The sequence below is a fragment of the Azolla caroliniana genome, unplaced genomic scaffold (genome assembly GCF_043228905.1).
Source record: "Azolla caroliniana isolate FFs.n. ecotype wild unplaced genomic scaffold, voAzoCaro1.0.p SCAF_1, whole genome shotgun sequence".
NCBI classification, from domain to species: domain Eukaryota; kingdom Viridiplantae; phylum Streptophyta; class Polypodiopsida; order Salviniales; family Salviniaceae; genus Azolla; species Azolla caroliniana.
Window position 1 is genome coordinate 7160503 of NW_028230436.1, and position 27144 is coordinate 7187646.

A 27144-nucleotide genomic window follows, 5' to 3' on the forward strand; every position below is an offset into this window, starting at 1 on the left:
CTAGTGATTGTGTAGATAGGAGCTGGAAACGGGCGTAGCTAGTAGGGCAATGGGAATTAGAAGTACTAGGGATGAACAGGCATTGCTTTTTATTATTAGTTAAGCTCCGGGGCGATGGAATATATTAGGGTTCAACAGGAGAAACAAACCTGTGTGGAGGAATGAATATGGAAGGAAGAAACGGAGGAAAGGGGGAGAAGGTGGAAGAGAATTTGTAATGCGGAAGGACGCGCAGTTTGATTTTTATATGTAATGTATTGTGTATGTATGTATGTAATAATGTATGTATGTATTGTGGGTATTTATTATTAAACGTAAAGAAAAGATATTTAATTAGGTCTTTCTAATTATTTTGGGTTAAGATAAAGAAGAGTTTTTTTGTTTTGTTTTTTTTTTGGCCTTCGTCCTGGTCCAGACTCCAGACTCCAGGCCCATTCACTCATTCATGACGCATTTACCCTTCTTTTTATTTTTATATGTATACCTTAAATATTAATAAGAACAAGTGTTTTTTTTTTTATATATATACATACATATTTAAGGCAGAATGCTATACATACATACATACAGATAAATATATTTATATGTTTATACGTATATACATAAATGTTTTTTTTTTTTTTGTAAATTAGACGTATGTATGTATTGAAGTAATGAAATTGGAGCTATATTTTTATTATTAATAATATTTATTATCTCTGTCACTTCCTTGCCATAACCCCCCCTTCCCAAACACAAACACACAGAATGTATGTATGTATGTATGTATGTATATGCACGTATGTATGCAATGCATGTATGTATACATATGTACATACATATATCATATATGTATGGAAATATATAAATTTATGTGTATGTATTTTTTTCTCTATTACTGCCGCTCTTTTTCTGTGCAGAGAAGATGATGACCGAAATTAAATAACTCCATCTACATATATATATATGTACATATACATCATCCTATGTGTATACGAAGAAATAAGCAAATTACATATATAAAAGGAAATTCTTTTTTGCAGAAGGCAGAGAGAGAAGGAAATAGTTGGTTTGTTTTACTGCGCTTTTGGCCTGATGTCGTACTCGAATTTCTACATCCTTAAAAAATAAAATAAGAAACTAAGATGATACATTACATACAGACTTGGTGCTTTTAATTCGCTTAATCCTTAAATCATTTAATGAGGGAGCTTGAAAGATGTGTTGTATTTTTATTATTTAGTAGTAATTATTAGTATGGGTAATGTTCTTTTACCCTCCCCCCACTATATATGTACATATATTATGTATAACTCTCTAACATCTGATTCCTAAACAATCTCTCTCTCTCTCTCTCTCTCTCTCTCTCTCTCTCTCTCTCTCTGGGGTGCCATCAAAATAAATATATGACTCGTTTTCTATGTGCATTCTTTTGTATATGGTTTGTATTATGTTTTTCCACACATACATGTCACACATGCACGCAATACATATATACATACCAACATACATCTCCATATCCTTAACTACATGATACATCTATATGTATATGTATACTATATTATATATACATCATGTTCATGTGATTGGAATTATTATTATTATTATTACTATTATTAAAAAGAAATCCCTACCCCCCCCCCCCAAACCAACAAATTCTATCAGTATGTGGGGGAAGAGTTTGTATAATGTTGTTAAATGCAATGTGAGAAAGTGAGAGGAATGTATTAAATATATGTGAGAAAAACAGTAAAGAAAGTGTCACAATTTTGATGCTGGAACCTAAGTGACGAATAAATATAATGTGCCCTTTCTCACCCCCCCCCCCCCCCACTCCTACCCATCATTCCTAAGACTTCACTAACTCCTTGTGCCACATTTATATGCAGCTTTGTAACTCCAACTCCTCTTGGGGAATCTACCATTGCCCATACTCAAATTGTGATGCCCCTAGCTACTAAATGCCACTTTGTCCGACCACTAGCTGTTCAGTTGCCGGGTAAAGGTCATAGTCACCCAACCTTAGAGCTTCTCTCTTACCGGGAAGAAAATAGTTTCTTTAATGTGGTCACATATATTTCGTGTGCAAACTTGTTTTCTATGAATATAAGGGAACTCCAAGGAATTCTCCTAAGGAGGTCTCAGGGTGGATATGATGCAAGTCATGACCATTGGGTTTGAAAAGCCGAAAGCTTCAACTACTCTAGAGCCATAGTAAAGCGAATATATCCTAACCATGTCTTTAAAAACAATATGAAATATGTTAAACTTCTGCCTTTTTTATGCCATTATACCAAACACAAAAATAATGCAACGGATGTGAAGCTTGGACCTTTTTTATGCCATTTTACTAAAGCGAAAGGAGTTTCTCTTGTTTCCATTGAGTTAGGTGTGGTTTTTATTAATACGAAGAAATTAAAGAATGTTACTTTGAGGTGTGCAATAATATATAGTTAGTGTGTTCTTGTGGACTACGGCACACAACTGAAAATAGGTGTTTATTTTGATCCAGTTAGAATCAATGGATAGTTTTTGAAGGATAAGATCAAATAGATTTTAGGAAGGTTGGTAATAACTAATGTGATTGGGTTGTATTCACATCTCCACAAGGAAAAATAATAAAATGCAAGTTGTCCAACAATTAGGCTTGCATCATGCCAACAAGAACTTCACTTTGTCAAGTTTTACAAATGTTGATGCCTCGTAATTGGTATGGTTGGTAGAAAAACGTTGTCTCAAAACCTTTCATTTGGGAAAGGTTAAATGCTTGTTTTTCACGCCAACATGATGTGAACTTGATCAAGTTACTATTTAGAATTGCATCGTTCTACTCTAGGCTCGCCCCATATATGTTGGCACTATTTTGGGCGGTTCAAGGGAAGGGAAACCAAACATGCTCTCATGTTTCAAGGGAAAAGAATCAAAGAGATATAGGGAACTCTTTAACGACCGCATATATGGGCTTTTAAGGGCAATGTGTTCTACTAGATATCGTGAACAAGTATCACAATAATGAATAACAATTGTAACCATGCTAGAAAACATGAGCAATTTGTGTGGAATAAGAAATGGAGAGTATGTGATGGGTATAATTGAAACAAAATATTGATAGATGCAACATTGCAAGTATAGATATATCTGATGCCGCATGTAGAAAAGACATACATATAGATGTGGCTAAGATTGAGGCCGTTGTAAAGTACAAGTCTCTCAAGTTTAAACTCATAGATTTGTGATAGATATGGAACATACATAGAGATCATAATGATAAGTCTAAGACGATGCATGCATGTATGGAATAAGAAATGAGATCCATGTGACGGATATAAAGGAACCCATGGAAACAAAATTCCATACATACATACTAACACATGTAACTTAAAAGGAGTAAGGACATCACAAATAAGTATGTACATACATACATACATACATGGAATGGATGTATGGCATGTAACCTGTATGTGTGTTGAACAACATAATGCATTATAATTTATGAGCACAGAGTAGCAGCAGTATGTACATAGTAGAGTGAGTGACGATGACACCCATGCACATGCAGACAGATATAGATGATGTGCATGGGAGTCATGCATGAATCATGATGAATTGATACGCATGCATAGAAAGCATGATGCTCATGATGAGATGGGGGGCATGATGGGCCATGGTGATTGATGCATTCAGTCACACACACACATGTGCCAGTGTGTCATGATGGCACACACACATACATACTTATAAGTTATACCATCCATACATTCAAGGAAAAAAAAAGAGCTTTCATGAAGCATAACGCCAAAAAAAAAAAAAAGAGAAAAGAAAACGACGAACAAATGATTATTTATTTAATTTTGAAGTCGAGGTGGCAGGAGTACGGAAAACGCCAATTTATGTATTTTATTTAAAAAGATAACATCATAATAAATCGTTACCATCTATCTAAAATACATATTATATATATATATATATATATATATGTGTGTACATATCATATATGTATGTATCTATAAGGAAATATGTACGTATGTACATATTAGATGTTATTTTGAAGTATTTTTGTTTGTTTATTTTATTTAATAAAACAGGGTTTAGTTTTTCGTCGCTAGATTTGGCGGCGCCTCCCCTCCGTTGCTTTTTTGTTTGTTTTTCTTTGTGAGCGAGAGATAGGTCGCGAGATCGAAACCGCTTTCTACTACTATATATACGGATAACTGGGAATTCTTCGTTTTCTCTCATTTATTTATTCTAAGGACTCCCTTTTTAGTATTTTGCTAGCTACCTATTATCTTTATTTTTTAGTCTTATTAGTCCTTTTACGGGGGTCTATTTAGCCCCCCCCCCCCCCCCCCCCCTTTCTACATCTCACGTGCAAAACATTGCATCTCTAAATGGCAGAAAACACGATGTGTGGATATTTGGATTTCTGAAAGCCTATCTATGATAAGTTATATGGATGCAATATACTATTCACTTGGGACTGTTTTTTTAATGCATATATTATGCAAAGCATTCAAAGACATGGACACATCTTTTGATTTAGATATGTATTACTAACCCACCTTTCCTTTCCAATGTGGGCATGACATAGGTTTTCATAGGCTATCCTTGTGAATGTGTATATATTGTTATTGTGCCTTCATGTGTAGGTATTTGTTTTAAGGCCACATTCAGATCTTGCCAAGTTTTTCCCTCTTGGGTTAGAGAACCTTCTAGAAATATCTCTTTTTTGTACTAAAGAGACGAAAGAGAATGTGTACAACATAAAATTAAATAAGATAAGTGGTATCTCATTTCATACTAGTTTGTGTGAGATAGTAACAAAAAGACAACTTTTCACTTTACAAAAGGCCAACAACATGCAACCGTTTGTCATCGTCGTAGGAGACTAGCGTAAGTGATCCAAGTATGACAAATGCGATGTAAGAATATATGGTTGGCTCAATTCTAGATGTATATGTGATGCCATCAAATGATTGATCTATGTGCCAAAATATGAAGTGAAAGATGCAAATGGAAAAGGTGAACGCATGTATTGAAACGAATCATTGGGTAATGAAGCATATCCTCATATTCTTATTGCATTGTCAAGCTTATTATTTTTTAATATCATGGCAGTAGTGTCAGGGCGTCTATTTAGTTTCTTTAAAAGATATTGCCCATGATGATTGTGTGCTCAACACTTGTGCAAAAGTGTAGAAAGTGTTTTCTTATGTGGGGATACACATTAAGCGATAATTGTAATTGGGATTCACACATGATTATCTCATATTTCTCCAAAGAAATTGGAAGCATTTGTTTTCATGACGAATTTCAACCCCACTCAATCATGTGTCAAATTATCTCATCGTGTAATTTCTATCATGGTTAACTCTTGGCTAGAGATAAACCTATATTAATAGGTGTTTATTTATTAAGCTTGATTTTTGCACACATTGCCCATAGTGGTTTGATGCTAGGATATCACCACGTTTCTTAGGGAGGCCAACTTGTACTCAAACTTGCCCATACCTACCACCCGAAGTAAGAAAAGACATGGATGACATCAATTTTTGAACTCCATCTAAAAGAGTTTATGAGTGAACTTCCTCAATTTGTTTGGAGAACTTTATGTAAATGATGAAAACGACTTATAAAACAAGCCTAGAATTCCCAAAGCATCATCAACAACATTGCCATTCTTGAAAGCTAAGAACTCTCATGGTAATGTGATTTAGATGTTAATCAAACACATCTACCTTGATTATTACTTAAGGAGTGCCCATTTAATTAAATGCATCAAGTTATTTTGTCTTACTTTGTGTTTTGATACGAATAATGCAAGATTATCCCAACTCAAATTGAAAAAAACAAAAGCTAGATGGTCTATGTGACATTTTGTATGCCCAATTCATTGTAGTGCCTTCCACTCACTGATAGGAAATAAGAATATTAATATGATGCATACAAACAAAAATGGATGTGTTCGTTTCCCCGTAATTATGATATTGTCAATGAATGGGGCAATGTAATATGAGTTACCAACAAAATAGGTATATGGTTGAAAATACCAATAAACCATGGGTTGTAAAAATGAAAATACCTCCTCACTATTAATATATCAAAGTTCAGCAACTTCAAGGTTTATTTTGAAGGCATCATCAATACATTCACTCACCATGCTATACTCGGTAGTGCAACTATAGCCAATTTTTAAATATTTTCTAATAGAGCTCTCCCCAACTTGCACAAATTTGTGTTAGTTGGATTTGTTTGTGGACCCATAAATAAAAAGATTAGGAAATGCATTTTAATTCATCAATCTATAATTTGAAATCATATTAGAAAAGAGAAAATTACATGCATGATTAGCAAATTGTCAAAATCATGTGAATTACAGGATATTTTGAGAATCTAAAAATAATGTATGATAGTGCATCCTTTAGGATATGGCATATAGAGATTGGCAGATAACAATGGCAGAATGGTTGGTGTCTACATTCATAGCACAAGATCTACATGATCAAAAGGATGCAACGGGTAGCTAAGTACATGTCTAAACCATAGCTACAAAAACTAATGTTCAAAAGGACGCTTAATAATGCGTCAATCTCTAGCCTAATACAGAATATCATTTTAAAGCTCTCTAGCAGTGTAAAGAGAAAATGATTCATAATCGTGACATGTTCAAAATAAAATAGAGAAGATCCAACCAGACAGTAGATACAATAAGAGTCACGTGTAGCTGTTGGCAATATCTTAAGATTCTGTTAAGGACCCTCTATTTCGAAGTACACCCAGGATTAAAACTTAATACATTCAGTTTGACATGATCAACAAAGATTGACACTTTCTAAAAGACATTGCATGGAAAAGAAATTCAGTTATATCTAATGCTGCAGTATATGATATCTATTGAATCTGTTCAGTTCAACATGATTAGCAATAACTTATATTATGACACTTCATAAATAAACTTGAATAACTAAACTGCAATAAAAGCTATCTTTAAAGTACCTTCCAGACAACATGATGATGTCATCTGCAATACTACCAATTTACACTCTCAAATGACAATAATATGATATAATTATCAGATTATGAGGAAAAACTTTCTTACTACTGATAGGAAAGATTCTGTATGGACTTCACTATATTGAAATTTATGACAGAACTTGAGCCAAACAACTTTTGTCCTGTCGCAATTGAATATACCAGATAATAAGAGATGAAACCACAATGTTAGAGTTCATACCACGAAGGTATAATTAGTCAATGGCATAGATATAAAACCTTCAATTTCCCTTGCATAACAGTAAGAAATATAGAAATTTGCAACTATATTGACAATGATTATCTGACAATTTCGTGCTACCTTCATGCATGAGCAAACTTGTTTAGAAATTAGCGAAAAATGTCCTAAAACATTACACATACCATAGTTAGGAAGCATGCAAATAAAGTTGACATGAGGTACTGTAAGTCTAGATTCTCCTATTAATCAACTAGCATGATTTCTACTCAATAATGTACAGATACTTTTTCTGCTGGCCCTTTGGAGCCACCTCAGTATCTATGAATTTAGTTGAAACTTAGTAACACCCAGTTAACCTGAGAAAGTGTTCAGGTTCTTCAATGGAGACCAGAAACTAAGTTTCAATATCACAGAGAGAGATAGAATATCATCAAACCTTGGCAGGCAATGTGGCATACAAAATAGTTTCAAGGTCAAGAGAAATTCCTGTAGCAAATTTCAATTTTCAGTTACTGTTAGTTAATCTAAGGAGAAAAGCAAATACTTTTCCTTGCTGAAGCCATCATCAATGGATGTAGGAACACTCAGCACTATTTCCAATTGTGTTTCTTTCAGGGTCTTCAATCCTCGAATAAAACTGAAATTGTACTATCCAGTTTTGATGCCCTATATTCTGTCACGTTAAAAAAAGAAACTAGAATCAACAGCTATAACATTTCACACATGAAACATCAATATTTAACTACTAGAACCTCACTTCCTTAAATTATTTCTAAATGCCAGATTTTTTAGTCTTAGACCCTCATTTAACTAGAGTACCAGAGTTCTCTCTTCTATTTTCTTCATCAACTACTTGACAGTTTTGATGCCCTATATTCTGTCACACTAAAGAAAAAGGAACTAGAATCAACAACTATAAAATTTCACACACAAAACATCGATATTTAACTACTAGATCCTCACTTCCTTAAATTAGATCTAAATGCCAAATTTTTAAATCTTGAACCTCATTTAACCAGACCTAAATACTTGCGTTTTCTCTTCTGCTCTCTTCATTTACTACTTGACTCTTTAGATCTAAATAAGAACTTTTTTCCTTCGACTGTTTCACTACTACACACTTATTATACTACAGATTTTTTTCTTCTTATACTACAGCCTCACTTTTTGAACTAAATTTCATATTTTCTTTTCTATTGTTTTTCCTAACTAAGAATACTACTTCCTGAACTAGATCTAGATACCAGTTTTTTCTCTCCACTTTTGTTTTACGCCCTTGCTTTGTGAATTAACCACAATACTAGGTTGTCTTCTTCGCTTGTTTTTTCTAACTAATAACATCACTTACTAGAGCCTTATTTCAGGAGATAGACTTAAATACTAGTTTTTTCTTATCACTTTCTTAATTTGCTGAAAATGTCTAAATAACAACCTTTTCTCTTCTATTTTCTACTAGACCTTCACTTCCTGAAGTACATCTAAAAAGCTGCTGCTTCTCTTCTATTTTGTTTCCTAAGGTTATCATTTACTAAAACTTCACTTCCTAAACTAGAACTAAATGGCAGATTTGTCTTTTCTACTTTCCTTCTTAACGACAGCTCCTCACATCCTAAACTCGAACTAAATAGCAGCTTTTAATCTTCTATTTCTTTCTCAACAACTAGACCCTCACTTCCATGAACTACATCAAAATACATGCTTTTTCAATTCTATTTACTTTCCTAACCAAGGTGTAACATCATAAACCCTCACATCCTGAACTAGATCCAAAGACCAACTTTTCTCTTCTATTTTCTTCCTAAACTACTGGATCCACACTTCCTGAAATGGAGTTAATACTAGATGCTCACATCCTTAACTGGATCTAGCTACCAGCTTTTTCTCTCCTATTTCTTTCCTAACTACTTAATAGTTCCGATTAAATTAATTTTGAATAAGTATATTTCTAGTCTTTTAGACCTAAGAGAGTTTAAACGACCATAACTGTGCTGGTTTCTCCTCTGCAGCTTCTGTAATTTGGTTTTCCTGTACCAATATTGGCTGAAGCTCGTGCAACTCTAGTTCTTCTTGGTCCCCATCTTCATACTTAACCTGGATAAATTACAAACTTGAGGTAGTTTCAACAGCCTACCAGCATAAACACAACAAAAGTTCAAACACTAGCTTTTTCCTTTTGCAGATATATGATACAGACTCGGCATACCCTATGCCCAATGAGGACAGAAAGGCCAGGAATTCCATTAAATTTTTCTTTATTTACTCAAATGCCCCTGTTTTTAAGCCACCTCTCACGCAATATATGTGTTGTTTGAGCAATTATATGGGCAATTTATCCCTCTTTAGATTTGTTATTTGAGCAATTAAGTGGTCAATTCATCCTCTTTGTCTCTCTTTTGGGGGTTGACCGATGGCAATTGACAAAATAATGGATATTGTGAGGGCATTTGGGGAACTAAAGAAATTTTTTGGGGAATTTGGGAATTTTTTCATAGACTAAATTATCGTTCAGACCTTATAATATTGTGTCTTTTTGTCGAATTTCAGCACCACGCCATCATAGAATTTCCCATCAAAATCCTTCTTCACGTGTTTCCCTACATATATATCATCCCCTGAAGTAATAGTTTTCTGATTGGTTCCAGATTCAGTAACTCTAGCCTTGAGCCCGTCTTTACCGACTTCTTCTACCTTCTCTTTTGCAACAGGTTTTTGTTGCTTTGCAGTAGATGGGGACTTCGAATTTTTCTTTGATGAAGAATTTTGCTGTTTCAAACTTCTTGAAACTTCACTACTTTTTGGAGTGACTGATTTCCCTTTACTGCTTTTTATTGTACTGGGCTTCTTGGAATCCTTGAGCGATTTTGAAGGACTCTTCACTCCACTTTTACTCGCCTTCTTTGCTGTACTCTCTACCCCTGCTTTCTTCAGCCTCTTGGAGCTTCTGCACAAATTATTAGGAAGCTCCTTGTTACTCTTTATTTTAATGCTTATTTTTTGTTTTATATCACGCAAGTTTTTTCTAATATAGTATTCTAAATATGCAAAACAGTTAAAACTGTTACTTCTGTTGTTCTTCATCCTCAGCTCGGGACCTCTTTTTGTTTGTGGAGGGTGTATTTTCTGAAGAAGCCAATATTTCCCTCACTTCCCACAGCTCCAAATCTTCTTCATCTCCATCCTCATATATAACCTGACCAGAAGGTTGGTTTGAAAAGTTTCATCTAACCAATGTTGCTTATATAACATATGTACAGGCGGTACCTCACCTTGAACCATTTTGATTCAGGATCATAATCAACAACATCACCTGAATAGCTTTTCTTCCCAAATCTCTTTTTCACCTTCTGACCTTTAATTGACTGAATATCCTCTTCAGTCACCTGCTGGTTGAAGGTGAATTTTGTAAGCATGCAACAACTATCATTTTTCCTTAATATTCAATATTCAAAAGCTACTACTTACATTGGTTTCTCCAACAGATACAGCTTTCTGACTATCATCTCCCACTACAGAAGGAAGATTGCTATCTTGAACACTGTTAAAAACTTTTGGATTTTCCTCTTGAGCATATTCTCCACTCTCATCCACCACCATTGGTTGAGTTTCAGATGAACAGACAATCGGTGTTATGCCATCTTTACCTTTCTCTTGTGTCAAAGGAAGTTCAATATCCATTTCTTGCTTAGTTCTGGCATCCAAATTTTCTTCCACAGGATCCTTCTTTTCTACTTCTGTGTTTGTTCCACTCAAACAAACACCTTCTATTCCCATTTGCTTTGAAGCATCTTTAATTTCAGCAACAGCTTCCGATCCTACAGTTGATGATGGAAGCACAGGCTGACACGCTTCAAGAGTCTTGGCTAACAACATCAAAGCATCAAAATAAGGTTTAAAACATCACAACACAGAAACGTGTGAAATGAAACAACTTAACATGAGGTATGAGAATAATCACCAGAAGAAGCACCAACTCCTTCTCCAGATAAACATGCTGAGGTAACCACACCATCATCTAATATTACCATATCATCAAATCCAGATCCTTGTTCATTGATGAATTCATCCCGAGGATTATTTTCCGTACCAACAACCTCTGCCACTTCAGAGGGAACACTATTAAGATCTCTTGATAAAGAAGGAAAACTGAAAGTGGAATCTAAACCAGTGCCTTTATTCAAATCTTCTGAATTGCTTAAAGTTTCATCTTTTCCTTGTGCATTACACTCCTCTACTGGTATTTGACTTGATTGTTGCGCTGAAATGCCTTTTAGTTCAGGATTGATACTTTTGTCGGTCCCTCTATACAATTGCACAAAATACAATAATGTTATACAAACATATTTAAAAATATAGAATGAATATCATCAGATATAATTCATCCCCAATTTGTAATAGCAAATAGCATCTCCAGAAGTCGTGTATGAAATTATAAATGAGAATATGACTATCCAGGAACTATACTATCCTATGGTAAACAGAAAATAGAAATGCATCCTGAAAAACAACATCAAGAGAAGGATTCAAAAAATTAACATCTAAAGAAAAAACATCATACTTGTTGACTCCATTTATTTCAATTCCATGGCTTTCAAGCTCCATTTCAGTTTTGAAGTATCAGCTGCAGAGCCAAAACAAAATCCATAAGTACACAACTTAACTACTACAAGAATTGTGAATGTTAACTATCATCTATTCATAATTTTACATATTAATTATTGATTAAAAAAGAGCACATCAGAGAAGCAAAAACCATGAAATGTATCCTATGAGAACATATAGTCAGTTAGTGACAAAACTAAAGGGGACACAATGGGAGAAAGGCATACAAAAGAAATTCTTTATTAATCACCTAAGTTTCTGATTTGAAATAAAAGGAAAGTTTGAGAAATCATCTGAAATTTACAAATATTCAGCAGAAAAACTATATATTTTAGTTAGATGTTGTTTCATTGCAACAATTCCGAACAGAAGGTTAAAAAGCTCAATCAAATTATGAGAAAATAGCACACATTTAGGATTTCAGTAGAAACTTTACATATTTCTGTTCTTTTATGAAGATTTCAGATTTGGTTCCATTCCTGAACGGGAAGTTAAAATTTTCAACCCAATTATAAGAAAATACAACAAGTTTATAGGATAATGGTAGGAATTTGTATATTTCCTTCGAATTTTGTTCCATCAAAAAGATTTCCTACTGGTTAGATCAAAATCTATTCTCTATGTACAAGAGACTATGCTTCTATTTCGACGCACTTAACTATGAAATACAATGTTCCAAGCCTATTCGACGTACTTACCCTCAAAAATCCTCGTGAATACTCTCTGAATTCCTCCATATTCACAAATACTCTCAACATTCCTCTATACAACCCTCTCTACTTCCACTGTTTCCTTTCTGAGCTTCAAGAAACTCAAGAATTTCGACCCAACAGAGAAAATGGTGGCAGATTTACCCTAACCCATTTTGTGCCGAATTTTCCATTATGTTACAAAATGGTGGCAGATTAGGCAGAAATTTTGAAGGAATTGAAATTGGAGGACCGAAATTTTCTACCTGAGATACTTCCGTGTTGAACCTGTTCTTCTTTACGGACGAAGATCGAAGCGAAATCGAAGCTATGGCGATCTTCACTGTGTCTGTGTGTGTGTGTGTCTGCTGTGATTTTGTTGTATTTTCAGGATGGGCGCTTTCACACTCGTCCGGACAAGATATATCATACCACATGGTTGTGTGTGTGTGTGTGTGTGTGTGTGTGTGTGTGTGTGTGTGTGTGTGTTCCTATGCACTTCCAGTGTTGAGTTGACACTTGCTCAAACAAAATATATACCCCATGGTCAATGCCCCGTGTCCGCCTCTACGTTGGCTTCCATGTCTATCTTTCTGAGCTTTTGTGACTTTGTGTTTCCGAGTAATTTCAATCTAGACATTTTCACACTCTGGCCTGTGTTGTGTTTGTGTCTTTTTTACCTTTGATTTTTTCTTGTATTTTTCGCGCGGATGTTTTCAAACTCATTTGAAGGTGTGAGATTACACCCATCACTGCAAACATTATTTGGGCAAAGAAAACTCAGCAATGAAGCGACGTGCTTTGGTTAGTCAGTAGATTAGTGTACTCACCAAGTGCAACAATGGATGAGTATCGATGAAATCAAAATCAAAACTTGTGACATCCATATACCGCAAGGTAGTATCATTTCATTAAGGTCTTGTGTTTGTTTTATGAGTTTCTTGAGGGGTGCTAGTCTTTATATGACTTTGTTGTGCTTTTGATATGGACATTTTCACAAATATTCATATATATGTAGATAGATTGCAACATATTCCCATATGCTATTATGTTTCGTGTTATTGTGTTTTTCTAGATATGTGTTTGCATTTGAAGATTTTCACCCTTGTTCAAAACAAATATACCACTAACATAATGTGCCTTTGTGTTGTTTAATAAGGACATTTTCACACTTGGCACACGATATATACTTTGTTTTAACACTTCTTATGTCTTTCCAACTCATGGGTATTCAACATGGACAATGCCACACATGTTACAACTACAAGTATATATTGTTGACTTCCTATTATGGTATGGTATGGTTTGATATGGTTGTTTGGGTTTTGTGGGATGGTGTGTATTTCCGGTATGGACTATCACATATACCTCTAGAGAATTCAAACGGTATGGTTTTTATTTCCTTGTATTGTTACTATGAACATTTTCATAATCATCCGAACATCTTCCCTTATGCACATTAGATATCACCCCACATATTGTGAGTGGGTAATGTTTGCCATACGTTTTGAAAGTTATGGCATGTATAGTCAATGCAATTTATATTGGATTAATCTTCTACCTACACCCACAATCAACAAATGTAGACACTTAATGCATAATTGTTTTATATTTGTCTATATACTTTCAAAATCTGCACAATGGACATTACATTTATCCCACTCTATTCTCAAAAATCATATAGACAAGTCACAAGATGTACCAAACATCCTCCTCCCATCAAAGATCGTTTGATATCTTCTTTAAGCTTCCCCTTCTAAGTTCATGCAACTTACTCACACTTATAATCAACTTGAGACTAGAGTGATACTTGTCCACTTTTCCTCTACATTGTCTCATATATAGTTTCATGTACATGCAATTATCTTAACCAAATTATACATATATTGATTATATTCACACCATACATGAATTGGACTTGGATATTTTTCCCTACATTTATACAACTATACAATTATATATAATGTTAATTAAATACCATGAATGAGAATAGATGCATTTTCTGTACAAAGAAGACACTCCTACCACCCATTTCTCAGGATACCAAGTCTTACATGAGTACCATGAAGGAAATCCCAATCAACTCGATTGTAGACTTTTCAAAATCAAGTAGCAAAATAACTAAATCCCCTTGTTTCTTGCCTCACAAAATCAGAAGATATTATCCATAAATATTTCTTTCTTGAATGAAACCTGTTCAGGTGGCACGAATCAAATCATGTAACAAAGGTTGCAATCTCAATGATAATGTTTTTGCAAAAAAATTACTTATTGTATCAAGCAAAGTTATTAGTCTCCATTTTCTGATATTGTCTAATATACCCTCACTCATAGGTATTAAATCAATCAATCCAATTGCCATACTACGAGGCAAACACCCGGTATAAAAAGAAAATTGATAGGCTTTCGTTAAGTCTTCCCCCATATATTCCCAATATTTAAGGAAAATTGTTTGTGGAGTTGTGATTTTGTGATAGAAATATGGAAAAGAATCATAACGTTGTTGCCAGTATATCCTCAAGCAATGTGTACATGGAGAGCAGTATTATGGGTGGTGGTACAAGATAAACCAATGGTGTATGAACAAGAGGATGTTGTAGATGCTATTGCTATGAGACATGGTTTGATGCAAAAAACATTTATACCTTTGAATCCACAAATAGAGACTGACAAACCTAAAATATGGTAATTGATGAGTAGTATCACAATATGGTATATTTGGAAGGCTTGATGTTTGAAAGTACCCAAAATGTGATTGAAAGACTTGCCCAAATAAATTTTGGGGTTTAGACTGAGATTGTGCATAATCTCAAAGGTTATTTGGATGACATAAAAGGTAATACGCACCAGGTGGAACTCAAATGATTGGAGTTTCTTGCCATCTAGGACAAAGACATATTTTACAAGTGGATTTCTGACAAGGTGGAGTGGTTCTACTCTACACCGAAGCATGCATTTTAGCAGATGATTATAATTTAGAAAAAAGGCTCATTACTACAAGGTACATCTTTTATTTATAGCCTTAGGGTGTTTCTTAATACTAATGTAGTACCCACTTTTGGGGGGAAAAAAATGAAGGCATTTTTTTAAACTTTAAATAGCAATCATGGACATTTCACGCCTTCTTTAATACAAAAATTGTGGGAGCATGTTTTATGTTTGCACTAGAGGGACTAAGAATGGTGACCACAATGACACGTGTGATGCCGAGGAAATAATCTAATATGTCATCAAGATCAACATGACACAAGGAAAACGATTCATGATGCCTCTTAGACAATGTAAAGATTATGCTTGAGAATAGTTACCCTAGGGAAAGTTATGGAGAACAAAGAATGTAATGTGACAACCTTCATAGAAATGAATCCAATAGGCGAATTTTTGTTTGATGCTCCTTAATGAAAGTTAAAGATAGGTGAACTTTGTCATGATCCATAATAGACAATTTCTTCCATGATTTAGGAGACTAATGTTGTAGTTGGTCACAAAATGGTGGACATGCATAGCAAGGAGGAGAGAAAGGTGGCCCTTGATTCTTGAAAATTTCACCATTGAATTGTTAATAATTGTGAGGAAATTTTAGTTCACTCTAAAAATAAATAACATGTAAATATTTGTATGTTTTTTTATTAACGGTTCATATAAGCCAATACCCAAGTTGTCAAAATACTTGCAAATGAAACAAATAATAAGTAATATGTGTTTTAATAGCATGCCAACTGTCAAACTAATATAAAGTGGGATGGGAGTCACTTTAAAAGTCAACAAAAGGCAATGAATGTTAATGTTTTTCGGCGCATGGAGGTTTTGAAAAATTGAATTCATAACTCTATACTTTTGAGGAGGAAAGATTTATTTGCATTTCTCAGATCACATCATACATGCATCCCAAAAAGGAACGGTCATGGACGAGAGGGCTAAAAAAACGCACTTTCTAAAAGCTCATTGTTAGCATGCATCCAATGAAGGGTCACGAAACAAACCCATTTGCACCAGTTTAAAGGTCACTGAAGTAGGAAGAAAGAGTCGAGCATTGCAAGCACCACAGAAATGTCACGACTGCTCGCCTTCGAAAATCTCATCTCCCAGACCACGCTAAGAAGCTCACTGACAATCTCGCTTTCAAGAACACATCCGATGCAAAACGAAGGGAGTCTGTGGGTCTTGAATGATATGTACACACACCCCCCCCTTGTCCGGACAAGTGTGAAACGGAACCCTCAAAAATATAGACCAATTCTCTCCGGAACAAAAAAAACAACGACAACAAATGCACACAAACATCCGTCTGTCTCTCTCTCTCAGAGAGATAAAAAACACACAGAGAAAATCGCCATTGCTTCTTCGAGTTTCCCTTTCGATCGTCGTCTCTGTTGAATCGCTTATTCATCGACGAGACAATCTCTCGGGTATTTATCTCCTCTATCCTTATCCACGTTTCTTGAAATCCCCGATGCTTAAATCTTTCCACGCATGTACATCAGAATCGAATTTTCTTCTTCTTCTTGTTACTAGTAAGATTTTTTTCTCTTTTTCATAATAATGATGAACTGTGATTAGAACAGCACAGGATCGCAGACACCGATGTTGTAAAGGTTCTTCGTTTTCACGAATGAAATAATGGGAAATTATGTGAAAATGCCGAATGTGTACATGCAGTGTCCATTATTTTGGAAGGAAGATAGGTTAATCATACTTTCATACACGAAAAAATAAGAAATTATGAGCAAATTTTATGTTTTGGGATTTCTGTTTGACCGATTAGTTTTCCTTCCTTTTCGTGCGTGAATTAATTTGGAACTGTGAGCAAACGAAACGAATTTGTAGGGAGAGGAGAAGAAATACCCTTCACTAATTGGTCGAATTCCCCTTTCATGTTCGAAATAATAGAAAATTGTGAGAAAATTCAAAACTTTAAAGCCTAATGTTCTGAAAATTGACAGAGTTTCCTTTTTGTACACGAAATGATTCTAAGTTAAAAAATGCCAAGTCTTTATCGGAATGTAGTCAAAAGGTTATTTCTGTCACTAGTGCATGAGAAAAAGGGACATGTTTACGAATTTATGAGAGAATACCATAAGTTTGTTGGATATTATTAGGAGGTTACCTCAGCTTGTAGTCTGATTCAGATACCGAACTATGATTGAGAAACATTTCTGTACTTATAGGTCCCTTTTATTGCTTAAAAAAATAGGAAATTATTAGAAAATACCACAATATTATAGAATGGAATGCGGCATTGGTTTATGGACAGAAGTACTAGTTGGAAAAATTATTGTTGCCCAAGTGCCCTGTGAGACATGAAATAATAGGAAATACCACAAACTCATGGAAGCTTAGTAGTAACGTGTGTGTGTTGGTTACAAATATTTTCCAACATGGAAAGATCAAAAGATCAATCTGTGTATTATTAAACAAGGGTAAATTTTTTGAAGCACAGTTTGAAGATAAAGTAGCCCAAAGATCCAAAGATGGCCGGATATATTTGGTAGGTTGATTGTCATTTTCCTTTATCTGTCCCACTTCTCACTTACACACTTGATTGCTTCTTGAGTAAGTTACCCAAAATCTGCAATTTATTGTAACTTAAATGCAATTTTATTTTAGCAAATCTATAGTTTAATGCAAAAACTTTGCATATCAATGGGAAGTTGATTTATAAGCATGCATGCTGTAATATCTTGCTACATTGTTTGCCAACTAGTCAAAGCTGGTAGATTGATGTGGAAATGCAAAGGTGGAGATTTACATTTAAATGCACTTGTTGTAACAAAGTCTTTGTAATGAGTCAAGAAGATAAATGCCCTTTGTTCTTAATAAACATTATGCACAAATTTAACATTTTGCTCATTTGTAAGGCTTATATGTGTCTAAAAATTTGCATATAATTGGAATATATGCCAGAAATTGGAACTTTAGTTAGCCCCTTCTTGATCATTCTGCTCTGACTTTCCATGATTGCTGCATCTTGACATGATCTTCATCGATGACTACTTTGTACAGGCCTTAAATTGCACTGAGAGGATAAGAAACCATGGCTGCAACATTGTCATTCCTTCCACTATTTTTTGTAATGATTGAGGTAGCTCAGGCAGCTGCTGCAGGCGTCAGAACTTTTGATATTCTACCTTCAATGTACGCAAATACTTTACATAACCGATAAGAGGTGACTATTGTTCGATACAATTCAATATGTCATCAAATTCAGGTTATGTTCTACAGGCATGATTGGAGGAAGTTAACAGTTGGAACAGAGTTGTTTGGAGAGAAACTTGATTTGCAAAGGGGTCAATGCATCTATGTTTTGGAAGGGCTTGAGCTTCCCAAGTCATATGAAGTGAAAATCTCCTATCCAGCTTCAGTATGAACTTTCCCATTTTCTGATGGCTGTATTTTTATTATGCTCTTCATTTAGAAATGTTTTAGTTTTCTTTTGTTTATTTTTTCAATGTTGTATGTCAGTAGTTCTACCAGAACTATGAATCTGGATAAGGTTCACCTCATATTTTCTATGAACTCCCTGGATCATCCACAAGACAAACAAAATCGAGCTTGATCACAACCATTTTTACTTTCTCTGGGTTCACCCAGGTGTCCATGATTGATGGTAAACCATGTACATTACTTTGACAAAGATGTCCAGCTCTTATTAAGTTCGTAATGGTTGATGGTTGACCACACACAGTACATAGATGAAGATGTCGAATTCTTATCAAATCTGCAATCTATGCTTAATGGAACTTGAGGTTTATCACCGCATCAATGTTTTGGGGTCATTAGGTAATCATCCTTCTTGGTTGTAGGGAAATATGTGCAATAACATTTCTGAATCATATTATGGATGTAGCTTCCTCTTTTTTGTTTATGAAAGAATAGGTACCATCAAACAGGAAACTAGCCAAGTAGCACTACTTATCTATGTTGATCAATCCATTTAGCACTAGGACATTTTTGGATCTAGCCATTGGAGGAGTGAAGATGTCTCACAAATCCACTTCTATACATGATGGTAAGCTAGGGCTAGCTAGGTCAAGGGACTATGTAACATACCTTCATTTATAGGAGGCATGATCTCTATAGGTACTTTTTGTTTACAGTCCACTTTTTGTACTTTCATCTTGGTTCTTGTGCTAACCTAATGCAGCACCATCTCTCACCATCCGTGCTCCATTCCTTTCAGAAATTTTGCTAGTTATACTTTCAAATGCAATAGTTGTTTCTATTAACCTTGGAGAGATGTAAGGGCAATTCCAGGATGCTCAATGCAAAAGCTTGATTGAACACTTAGATACAAAACCATGGGAGTAAAAATGGAGTCATGTAATGATCCTGAGGCCATACTATATTGGTTCTTGTGCTAACCTAATGCAGCACCATCTCTCACCATCCGTGCTCCATTCCTTTCAGAAATTTTGCTAGTTATACTTTCAAATGCAATAGTTGTTTCTATTAACCTTGGAGAGATGTAAGGGCAATTCCAGGATGCTCAATGCAAAAGCTTGATTGAACACTTAGATACAAAACCATGGGAGTAAAAATGGAGTCATGTAATGATCCTGAGGCCATACTATATTGGTGTGGTGCACTCTCACCACTGATGCCCTTGGACCTCATGGTTCACTGCATTATGTATTGGGAATGCAGTCAACCTTGATGAGAGAGTTATTGATCTATTAAGCTCATCACCAATGCCCTAGAAGGAGACAAGCTGATCCAGTCCTCATCTCATGCTTCCAGGAGGGCATTCTAAGACTACCTGCTACAGGCCCTGGATGAGGATGAGTTTTTAATTACCAGGTACTTCAGATATGCTTACAGAGCCACTGTAAATGCTTTACGACGACTACTTGCTAGTTTCTTGTATCTCACTTTGGTAGTGATGCCGTATATAATTTCTGTTTTAGTTTTGGCTGTTGGGGGAACTTATTACTCTTCAAGTAAAGGATGCAATCTTTTTACACTGTCTTCTATTTAGTTTATTTGAATTACTTAACATTTTGTAGAGGGCTTCATGTATAGTTTATTTGTGTTCAACAGCAGAGATAGCTCAATATTTCTCATAATTATTGTTTGATTTAATTGCTTCCTAGATTTTCTTTTTATGATTGTGCAAATGATGCAGTAACCATATGGTTGCGATACGGGTTGAAATGGGATGCACGTGTCAAGATTTTTGCCATGGAAAAGTTTAAAACATATTTCAGTGTCAAATAGAAACCTTTCCTTTGATTTTTCTTTCGATTTAGTTTCAATTAGAGTTTGTTTTGTTTAATATATTGTAGATACCAGCAAGTTTCACCATTGATCTTCTCAAAGGAGGTCCTCTTCAAGCCATACGTGGTGGGAGGAGACTTTTAAATACAGAGAAGTTGATGTTCAGAGCTGATGAAAGCCAAGGTGCAGAGGTATGATTTTATACCTCCTTTGTACTGATAATTAAATTTCGAATGAAAACAATATATCTTGATCCAAATCCTTCAGTAACTCACAGGTGTTGAATGGGATGCTTTCAGCTCGTGTATTGGTTAGTGTGGAGCCAGCTGGTGTTCTTACTAAGCCACACACAAGAGATCAAGCTTTTGTCATCTTCAACATAAGTATGTACTCTGGTTTTCAATGTCTTTAATATTTGTGGACTATTATTCTCTGTTCGAACATGGGGAATTTTCTGGGGCTTTCTTTAGGCTTTCAGCACCATTGCCTAATGAATGCTAGAATTATCAGCTGATCCTGTTGTATAGCCTCATTTAGCTCTATGCTGTGCACATACAAACTCTGTTTCTCCTTTTGAATGGCTAGTTAGTTATGGGCTCTTCTGGTGTATAGATATTGGACCATATTCATTTTTACCTCTTCATATTGTGTTGTATTTTTGATGATTGTCCCATGATCATGACCATTACTGGCGGAACTATTCAGACTAAATAGTACAGGAAAACTCTTAAATACTCCTGAGTTTTTCTTTGCTTCCCTGAATACCACTTAGTTTTCATTATTTTCCTAAATGCTGATGACCGGCCCTAAAGGAAAACAAAGACCAAAGTACTCTTTGAAGAAATAAAGAAAAAATCAGGTCTTTTGAAGCTGGGGTCATCATGATCCACCATTTGATCTTCAAGACTGTATTAGGCTCACTCTTGTGAGCCAAGTATATTGGAACTTCTATGAGCTGGCAGTCCCCATTAATGTGTAGAACTGGCTAATATAATCTTCTTTTTACAGTGTGTGAGGAGGTGAAATTTGGCATTCCACGACAAGCGTGGTTGATGGGTCTTCTTGGAGCAGCAGCAGTATTGATGGCAGCACTAGCTGTAATGTTACTCCCACCACACTTGCTCCCAAGGAAATCAAATGACCAAACCAAGAAACCTACTTAGAAAAGAAGTCGAGATATATATTTACATATTAGGGATGAGTGGCTACATCAAGCTTCGCCTTTGTACAAAAGTTGGTGTCAAAGTGCAGCGCACGAAAGTGAAATGATGTTGCACATGTAAAAAAAACAATTGAGCTGAAGTAGCGAGTAATTCCTAGTCTTGACAAGTCTTTCTTCCAGAATTGTACACAAGAATATTGATTAACAAAATGTAGCTGCAATGGTTTGGCTCACCAAAGCAAATAGGGGCCAAAAGCAGCCAAACTTCCTTTCAAATTTGTATGGGATCCAAGATGTTTGTGGAGTTTAGTTCACTCAAATGATTTGTGTGGCTGAATAAAGCATGGTTGTATAATGTTTACAAGCTGAAGCATATTGAATATTGATGGTCATAATTGTGTTAAGGATTTCAACAAAATCACAGTAATCTAGTCTTCATGTTCTTGTACTTAAATGCCTTCATGATAGATGATAATTGATGAGCTTTGCTAATATTAAATGTTATGAGCACGGAGCTTAAGGTGACTATTTTTGGTACCCTTGTAATGAGTTTGTGACAATTTTCGGATGATAATGGATGTATCTGCTGCTCTGGGGCTCTGGGACATGTATATTGTTTTGCTATCATTACATTTTATATTTACCCAAGGATACAAAAACATAAATTCTAACATTATGTCTTGTTCCTTTTGTCCCTACTATTCAAACCAAAGATTATCCAAAAGCCGTTTTCTATTATTTGTCTTAGCCAAATGTATATTGTTATGCATACAGTTTTCTTGGAGAGAACACCTCATACATTTGTACTTGAGTTGGTAGCAAAGATAATCATTTCATTAGGGTTTATAGCATGCCCTTGAGGAACAAAACTTCCTATAATTGGATTAGAGGTTGATTATTTACAAACCAAGGCATTTTGATTGTACACTAATGCTAGATAATGCTTGGGAAAATTTCAGAATTTTGATAAATCCACAAATTTTTCACAGAACATTCGGTTTTTTATGTAAACCCACAATGTTTGAGAGAACTACTAGTTACTTCAGAATAAAACATGGAGTCTTTCTCTATTGTGCTTAACATCAGAACCATTTCTCAAGTCTCGAAACCAAAACACCAATATTTTTTAACATAAGAGTCAAGACTGCATCTTTATACAATTGACTTACATGTAAAAATATCAAAAGCCCATCCTACATCTCTTGTATATGTAATAATGTATAGACCCACTGCTTTCACAATGTAGTTTAGATCATTGTGTCTCGTTACATAGGATTGATTGCAATGACCCTTACAAAAAATAGCATAATAGAATCCTCGACATTTCTACATATAAATAAACATTGTTTGTATTCATGGGATATAATATGCTACATTGATAAAGACAATTTGAGTAGTAACGGTAAATTTGTAATTTACGAGATGGGTTAGTATGGTTGTTTAGAATGGTATTGTAGTATCAAAGACCCCTTTTTGTAGGGGTTCTTGGAGATGAGTTTTGGTTGGCCATTGGACCATAATCTTGGAGGAGGGATCGTCGTCTCCTGAATGGGGGAGGAGCAGCCGTCACCGTGTTAGGGATTGATGCATAATCTCCTTCGTAATCCGTATTAGCCACTAAATCCTATGAGATAAAAACCAAATGATTATATATGCTAACTTTCTGTGAGACAATTCTTCACGTAAAACGGTTGGAACTTAAACATTCGTAGTTCATTCAACTTAATAATAATAAATGGTCTTTATTATCGTAAGCATAACATTTTATGCATTATTGCTTTTCAGTTAACTTAAAGTTATCTATACAGAAAATATAAGCTAACCAAATGACAAATGTTTCACATCAGCACAATATTATCATGTCATAATGCAAAGCGGTTTTCCTAATCACAATCAAAGACTTTATGTACAAATTGATGACTTTATGCTAATCGTAACCATGTAATAGTGCAAAGAATTACCTAAGATAAGATTGAGTTTGTGTATTGACCACATATTACTGAGATATTGCATAAGTTTAACCACTTCAAGTTAGACATGGGGAAAAAACCCTATATGGTGCGGAAAATGAGATTTAAACCATCCTAGAAATGGTTGCAAAGATCCATGTGGACAAAAAGTCAAAAGAAAGCATTTTTGGGGGAGATCACCCTACCTAAAAAGGGTAAGTTTTTTCTAGTGATTCCTACTGAATGACACGAATTTTCTAACCTTTCTAATTTATAGTAGAGTTTCAATCCTTTCTACTAAGTTGTGTTCACCTGATGTGAACAAATACATGAAGACCTTGTTTTTCTAGCCTTTTGCAAGTTAGGCAACAGAAAGATTGAGTTTCTAATCATTCCTCACAATTGGTTTTTAAGCAAGCATTGCAAGCAGACGATATAATATCTCTTATTAGAAACACTTAGGTGTTTTGTAAACTCAGGTTAGGGAGGCATCTGTCTCACTACACAAGGTAGCTTGGCTCCTCCTCCCATTTCAATCTTAGAAGATGACTAAATGTCAGTTGACATATTTCTTCTTCTGCTGTCTTGTTTTGTTTTTTGAGCTGAGGTTAAGAAGTGTGTATCATTCATCATGCAGATTAGTTTGATCTTCTGACTATCCACTGATGTTGGATGACTAAATATTATAGAACATATATGTCCCACTATGCACAATATGTATAGTATGGTAATTCTTCTTCTAACCAAGCTTACGAAGCATCGATCGTCTCTCCGGCCAAGTACTCTGGTTTGTTAGTTTGTTCTCCAAACTTTTTAAACTTGGCCATATGTTACACCATGCCCAAAAAGTTCCACAGAACCAATCAAAACGCATACACTTTAAACCCTAGACTTATGGATTGGCCTAACTTGATCAATTGCTAAGCTTATAAATTCGGTGCGCAGCATGGACTGAAACATCTAAATTGGAGATGGTGATTTCCAGGGGCCCAAAACACTTTTATGTGTGGACAGTGACAGCAAAAACCAGATTGACCAGCACCCTCAAAAGTACATTGGTTATATAAAATTGGGATGTTTGCTTAGCACATCCTTCAATTCACACGTGAGAGCGAATTAGCAGATTGATTTAGTATGGTAGGATGTACAAATGGCCATACATTTACTCACATCACCAATCACCTTGCATTAAATAGAATAGCGTAAATACGTTAATCAGATGCAAAGTTACCCTCTTAGAGATCACGCCCTTCCACTTCATGTATAATTCCTCGTGGTGATCATGAGCTGCCATATTAAGTTGCTGGTGATGATGGTGATCCTCTACTGTCCAGAAACGGGCAAAAAACAAAACAAAAGAAAAACAGGGTGAATTTGTATCGATCATCTTTAAGGCAATGGAGCAATCAAAAACACTTAAATATGAAGGATAAGGGATGGTGGTGTTTTGGACAAAAAGGATCACGAGGAAGCGACTGATGGATCTTATCTCATCGTATAAAACCCTAATTTTGATGAGGGGAGAGGAAGGAGAAGGATTAAGATGTTTACCATGAGCAAAGGAGAGGGGGAGTAGGATAGAGAAGGCGAGGGCATGGAGGCAGAGTAGGCGAAGGTGAACAGACCACATCTCCTCCTCCTCTTCTTCTTCGTGCGCAAAACTAAGGTACTCTGAGAGAAAGAAAAACAGGGGTGGGAACAGGGGAAGGTAGAAGAGGCAGAAAAACAGGGGAAGGTAGAAGAGGGTCGCTTTAGTTCTTCTGTTGTTCGGCTTTGGGTTGAAGAAGAAGACAATGAATAAATGAATGAATTGACAAATAAATAGAAAAGGCAGGAAAGAAAAGAAGAACCCTGTCTCTCTCTCTCTCTCTCTCTCTCTCTCTGTTTTCTTGGTCTCAAGTCAAAAGGTAAGAAGGGATGGATTCTTAATTTCTTACACTAACATTACAAATTACAATCATCTATGTATGTTCCATTCCTGTTCACACTTACCGTCCAACTGACTAGCGGTTTACCACGTCATTCGTGAGCGCACGCGTCCACATCCACACACATTGGTCTCATGAGAATGCCTCCGAGACATTCTCCATCGGCAGCTCATGAATTGCTCTGCTCGGGCTTTTGTTCATGGTAGGCGTCCCCACCGTAGTGAAGTCAATGGTCTGCATACTTCTTCTTCTTTTTTGTCGAGCTTGCCTATTTGTCTGTCTCTAAATTGACCGAGGTTTACGCTTAGGTATGTATATATCCGGATCGTAGCACATGCTCTCACTTTTAACACACACACACAAAGTTGTCCTTTAGCACCATTTTCGAACCTTTTATGCCTTGATTCTCACAATGCATGCGTGGAATCGATCATGTTCAATGTGTCAAGCTATAATAGGCAGAAGAAAACAATTCGTGTGCCGAATGTCATGATGAAGGATCACCAATAATGATGTAATGCCATTATAAATACTAAACATATTGATACAACTTTCTTCGAGTTGTTTTAATGAATTAGCAAACCGTAGCCATTCAAGTATTGCCTATCATCCAATGTACTTTATTCCACGCAAGCAATGTAAGTTGGCAAGATTTTGACATTTGATCATTGATATGTGACCAATACCGCTCAGAAGTTACTAACACCAAATTGGGGCTTGGCACCATTATGGAATGATGAGCAATTTTTTTGACATTGTGAGATAACTTACCAAACAAAAGGTCAAACAATTGAGAGTTATCAACAAGAATATGAATTATCAATATTGTGAAATGAAACACGAAGGGACAAGTACATTGCCGTCAACATTGAAAGAAACAAGATACTCGTGTGCAAAGCATCTCTTTTCTAGAAATGAGTCATAAATTGTATGCCTCAACATCAATATATGGTCAGCAGTAATAAATCCTCATGATAATGGAAGAAAGAAAAACTATATGTGATGATGGTTGGTGTGTAAGATGGCGGAGAATGATTCACGGTCGTTGTTTTGATATAATAAATTAATAATAAGTTATAAGACCATTAATTACACCCTCCACAAACAATTACTTACACCTTATGTTTCTTCAATACATATTATTCATAAACTAATGAAGCAAGAAAAAGTATCTTGCTCCCCAAAGGTTGATGTTCTACACCTACTTGTGTTGGTATATTTTATTTTCTTTAGGAACTTGCACAAAACATAAACCAAAAGGCCTTGGCTTATTAAAGCGTGACTTCAAATTATATCTTGAATACATGTATCCATGCCTTGACTTCAGATTGGCGACTATAATACTCTAATTTGCGGCCGAAAATGACCTGGAACCAAAACACTCGAGCATTGT

The 27144-nt window shown here is 35.4% G+C and overlaps 3 protein-coding genes across 7 annotated transcripts; 1 reads left to right on the forward strand and 2 right to left on the reverse strand.

The window, feature by feature from the left end:
• Window positions 1-7339: 7339 nt before the first annotated feature.
• LOC147868717 (uncharacterized) lies at window positions 7340-12911 on the reverse strand. Of its 4 annotated transcripts, XM_087322761.1 has the most exons (10): window positions 12765-12911; window positions 11766-11828; window positions 11379-11509; window positions 11166-11303; window positions 10673-11070; window positions 10477-10593; window positions 10273-10400; window positions 9722-10151; window positions 9195-9301; window positions 7340-7883 (listed from the first exon to the last, which is right to left on the reverse strand). In XM_087322761.1, the coding sequence occupies exons 2-10, from the start codon at window positions 11807-11809 to the stop codon at window positions 7877-7879; spliced, it is 1500 nt and encodes a 499-aa protein (XP_087178887.1). In that variant the 5' UTR covers window positions 11810-11828; window positions 12765-12911; the 3' UTR covers window positions 7340-7876. The 4 variants fall into 4 exon arrangements, with proteins under 4 accessions (XP_087178887.1, XP_087178879.1, XP_087178861.1 ...); XM_087322753.1 differs by having other exon boundaries at window positions 10477-10590; window positions 11166-11509; XM_087322735.1 differs by having other exon boundaries at window positions 11166-11509.
• Window positions 12912-16757: 3846 nt separating this feature from the next.
• Window positions 16758-22322, forward strand: LOC147868718 (uncharacterized). Its single transcript, XM_087322774.1, has 6 exons — window positions 16758-16907; window positions 18502-18633; window positions 18721-18859; window positions 20781-20903; window positions 20990-21095; window positions 21721-22322. The coding sequence occupies exons 2-6, from the start codon at window positions 18533-18535 to the stop codon at window positions 21873-21875; spliced, it is 624 nt and encodes a 207-aa protein (XP_087178900.1). The 5' UTR covers window positions 16758-16907; window positions 18502-18532; the 3' UTR covers window positions 21876-22322.
• A 738-nt stretch (window positions 22323-23060) lies between these two features.
• On the reverse strand, window positions 23061-25525 carry LOC147868719 (uncharacterized). Of its 2 annotated transcripts, none has more exons than XM_087322787.1 (3): window positions 25375-25525; window positions 25055-25149; window positions 23061-23498 (listed from the first exon to the last, which is right to left on the reverse strand). In XM_087322787.1, exons 1-3 carry the CDS (start codon window positions 25451-25453, stop codon window positions 23334-23336), a joined length of 339 nt encoding a protein of 112 aa, XP_087178913.1. In that variant the 5' UTR covers window positions 25454-25525; the 3' UTR covers window positions 23061-23333. The 2 variants fall into 2 exon arrangements, with proteins under 2 accessions (XP_087178913.1, XP_087178921.1); XM_087322795.1 differs by having other exon boundaries at window positions 25055-25146; window positions 25375-25518.
• Window positions 25526-27144: the final 1619 nt, after the last annotated feature.

Excerpts from the sequence above, each read along its gene's own strand:
- LOC147868717 (XM_087322735.1), bottom strand. The coding sequence starts at position 11,809 with ATGGAGCTTGAAAGCCATGGAATTGAAATAAATGGAGTCAACAA. Across the intron at positions 10,594-10,672 it reads TATCTGTTGGAGAAACCAAT|CAGGTGACTGAAGAGGATAT; the intron begins GTAAGTAGTAGC and ends ACCTTCAACCAG. Across the intron at positions 10,152-10,272 it reads GAGGATGAAGAACAACAGAA|AAGCTCCAAGAGGCTGAAGA; the intron begins GTAACAGTTTTA and ends TAATTTGTGCAG.
- LOC147868718 (XM_087322774.1), top strand. The coding sequence starts at position 18,533 with ATGGCTGCAACATTGTCATTCCTTCCACTATTTTTTGTAATGATTGAG. Across the intron at positions 18,860-20,780 it reads AAATCTCCTATCCAGCTTCA|ATACCAGCAAGTTTCACCAT; the intron begins GTATGAACTTTC and ends AATATATTGTAG. Across the intron at positions 20,904-20,989 it reads ATGAAAGCCAAGGTGCAGAG|GTGTTGAATGGGATGCTTTC; the intron begins GTATGATTTTAT and ends AGTAACTCACAG.
- LOC147868719 (XM_087322787.1), bottom strand. The coding sequence starts at position 25,453 with ATGTGGTCTGTTCACCTTCGCCTACTCTGCCTCCATGCCCTCGCCTTC. Across the intron at positions 25,150-25,374 it reads CCCCCTCTCCTTTGCTCATG|TAGAGGATCACCATCATCAC; the intron begins GTAAACATCTTA and ends GTTTCTGGACAG. Across the intron at positions 23,499-25,054 it reads AGGGCGTGATCTCTAAGAGG|GATTTAGTGGCTAATACGGA; the intron begins GTAACTTTGCAT and ends TTTATCTCATAG.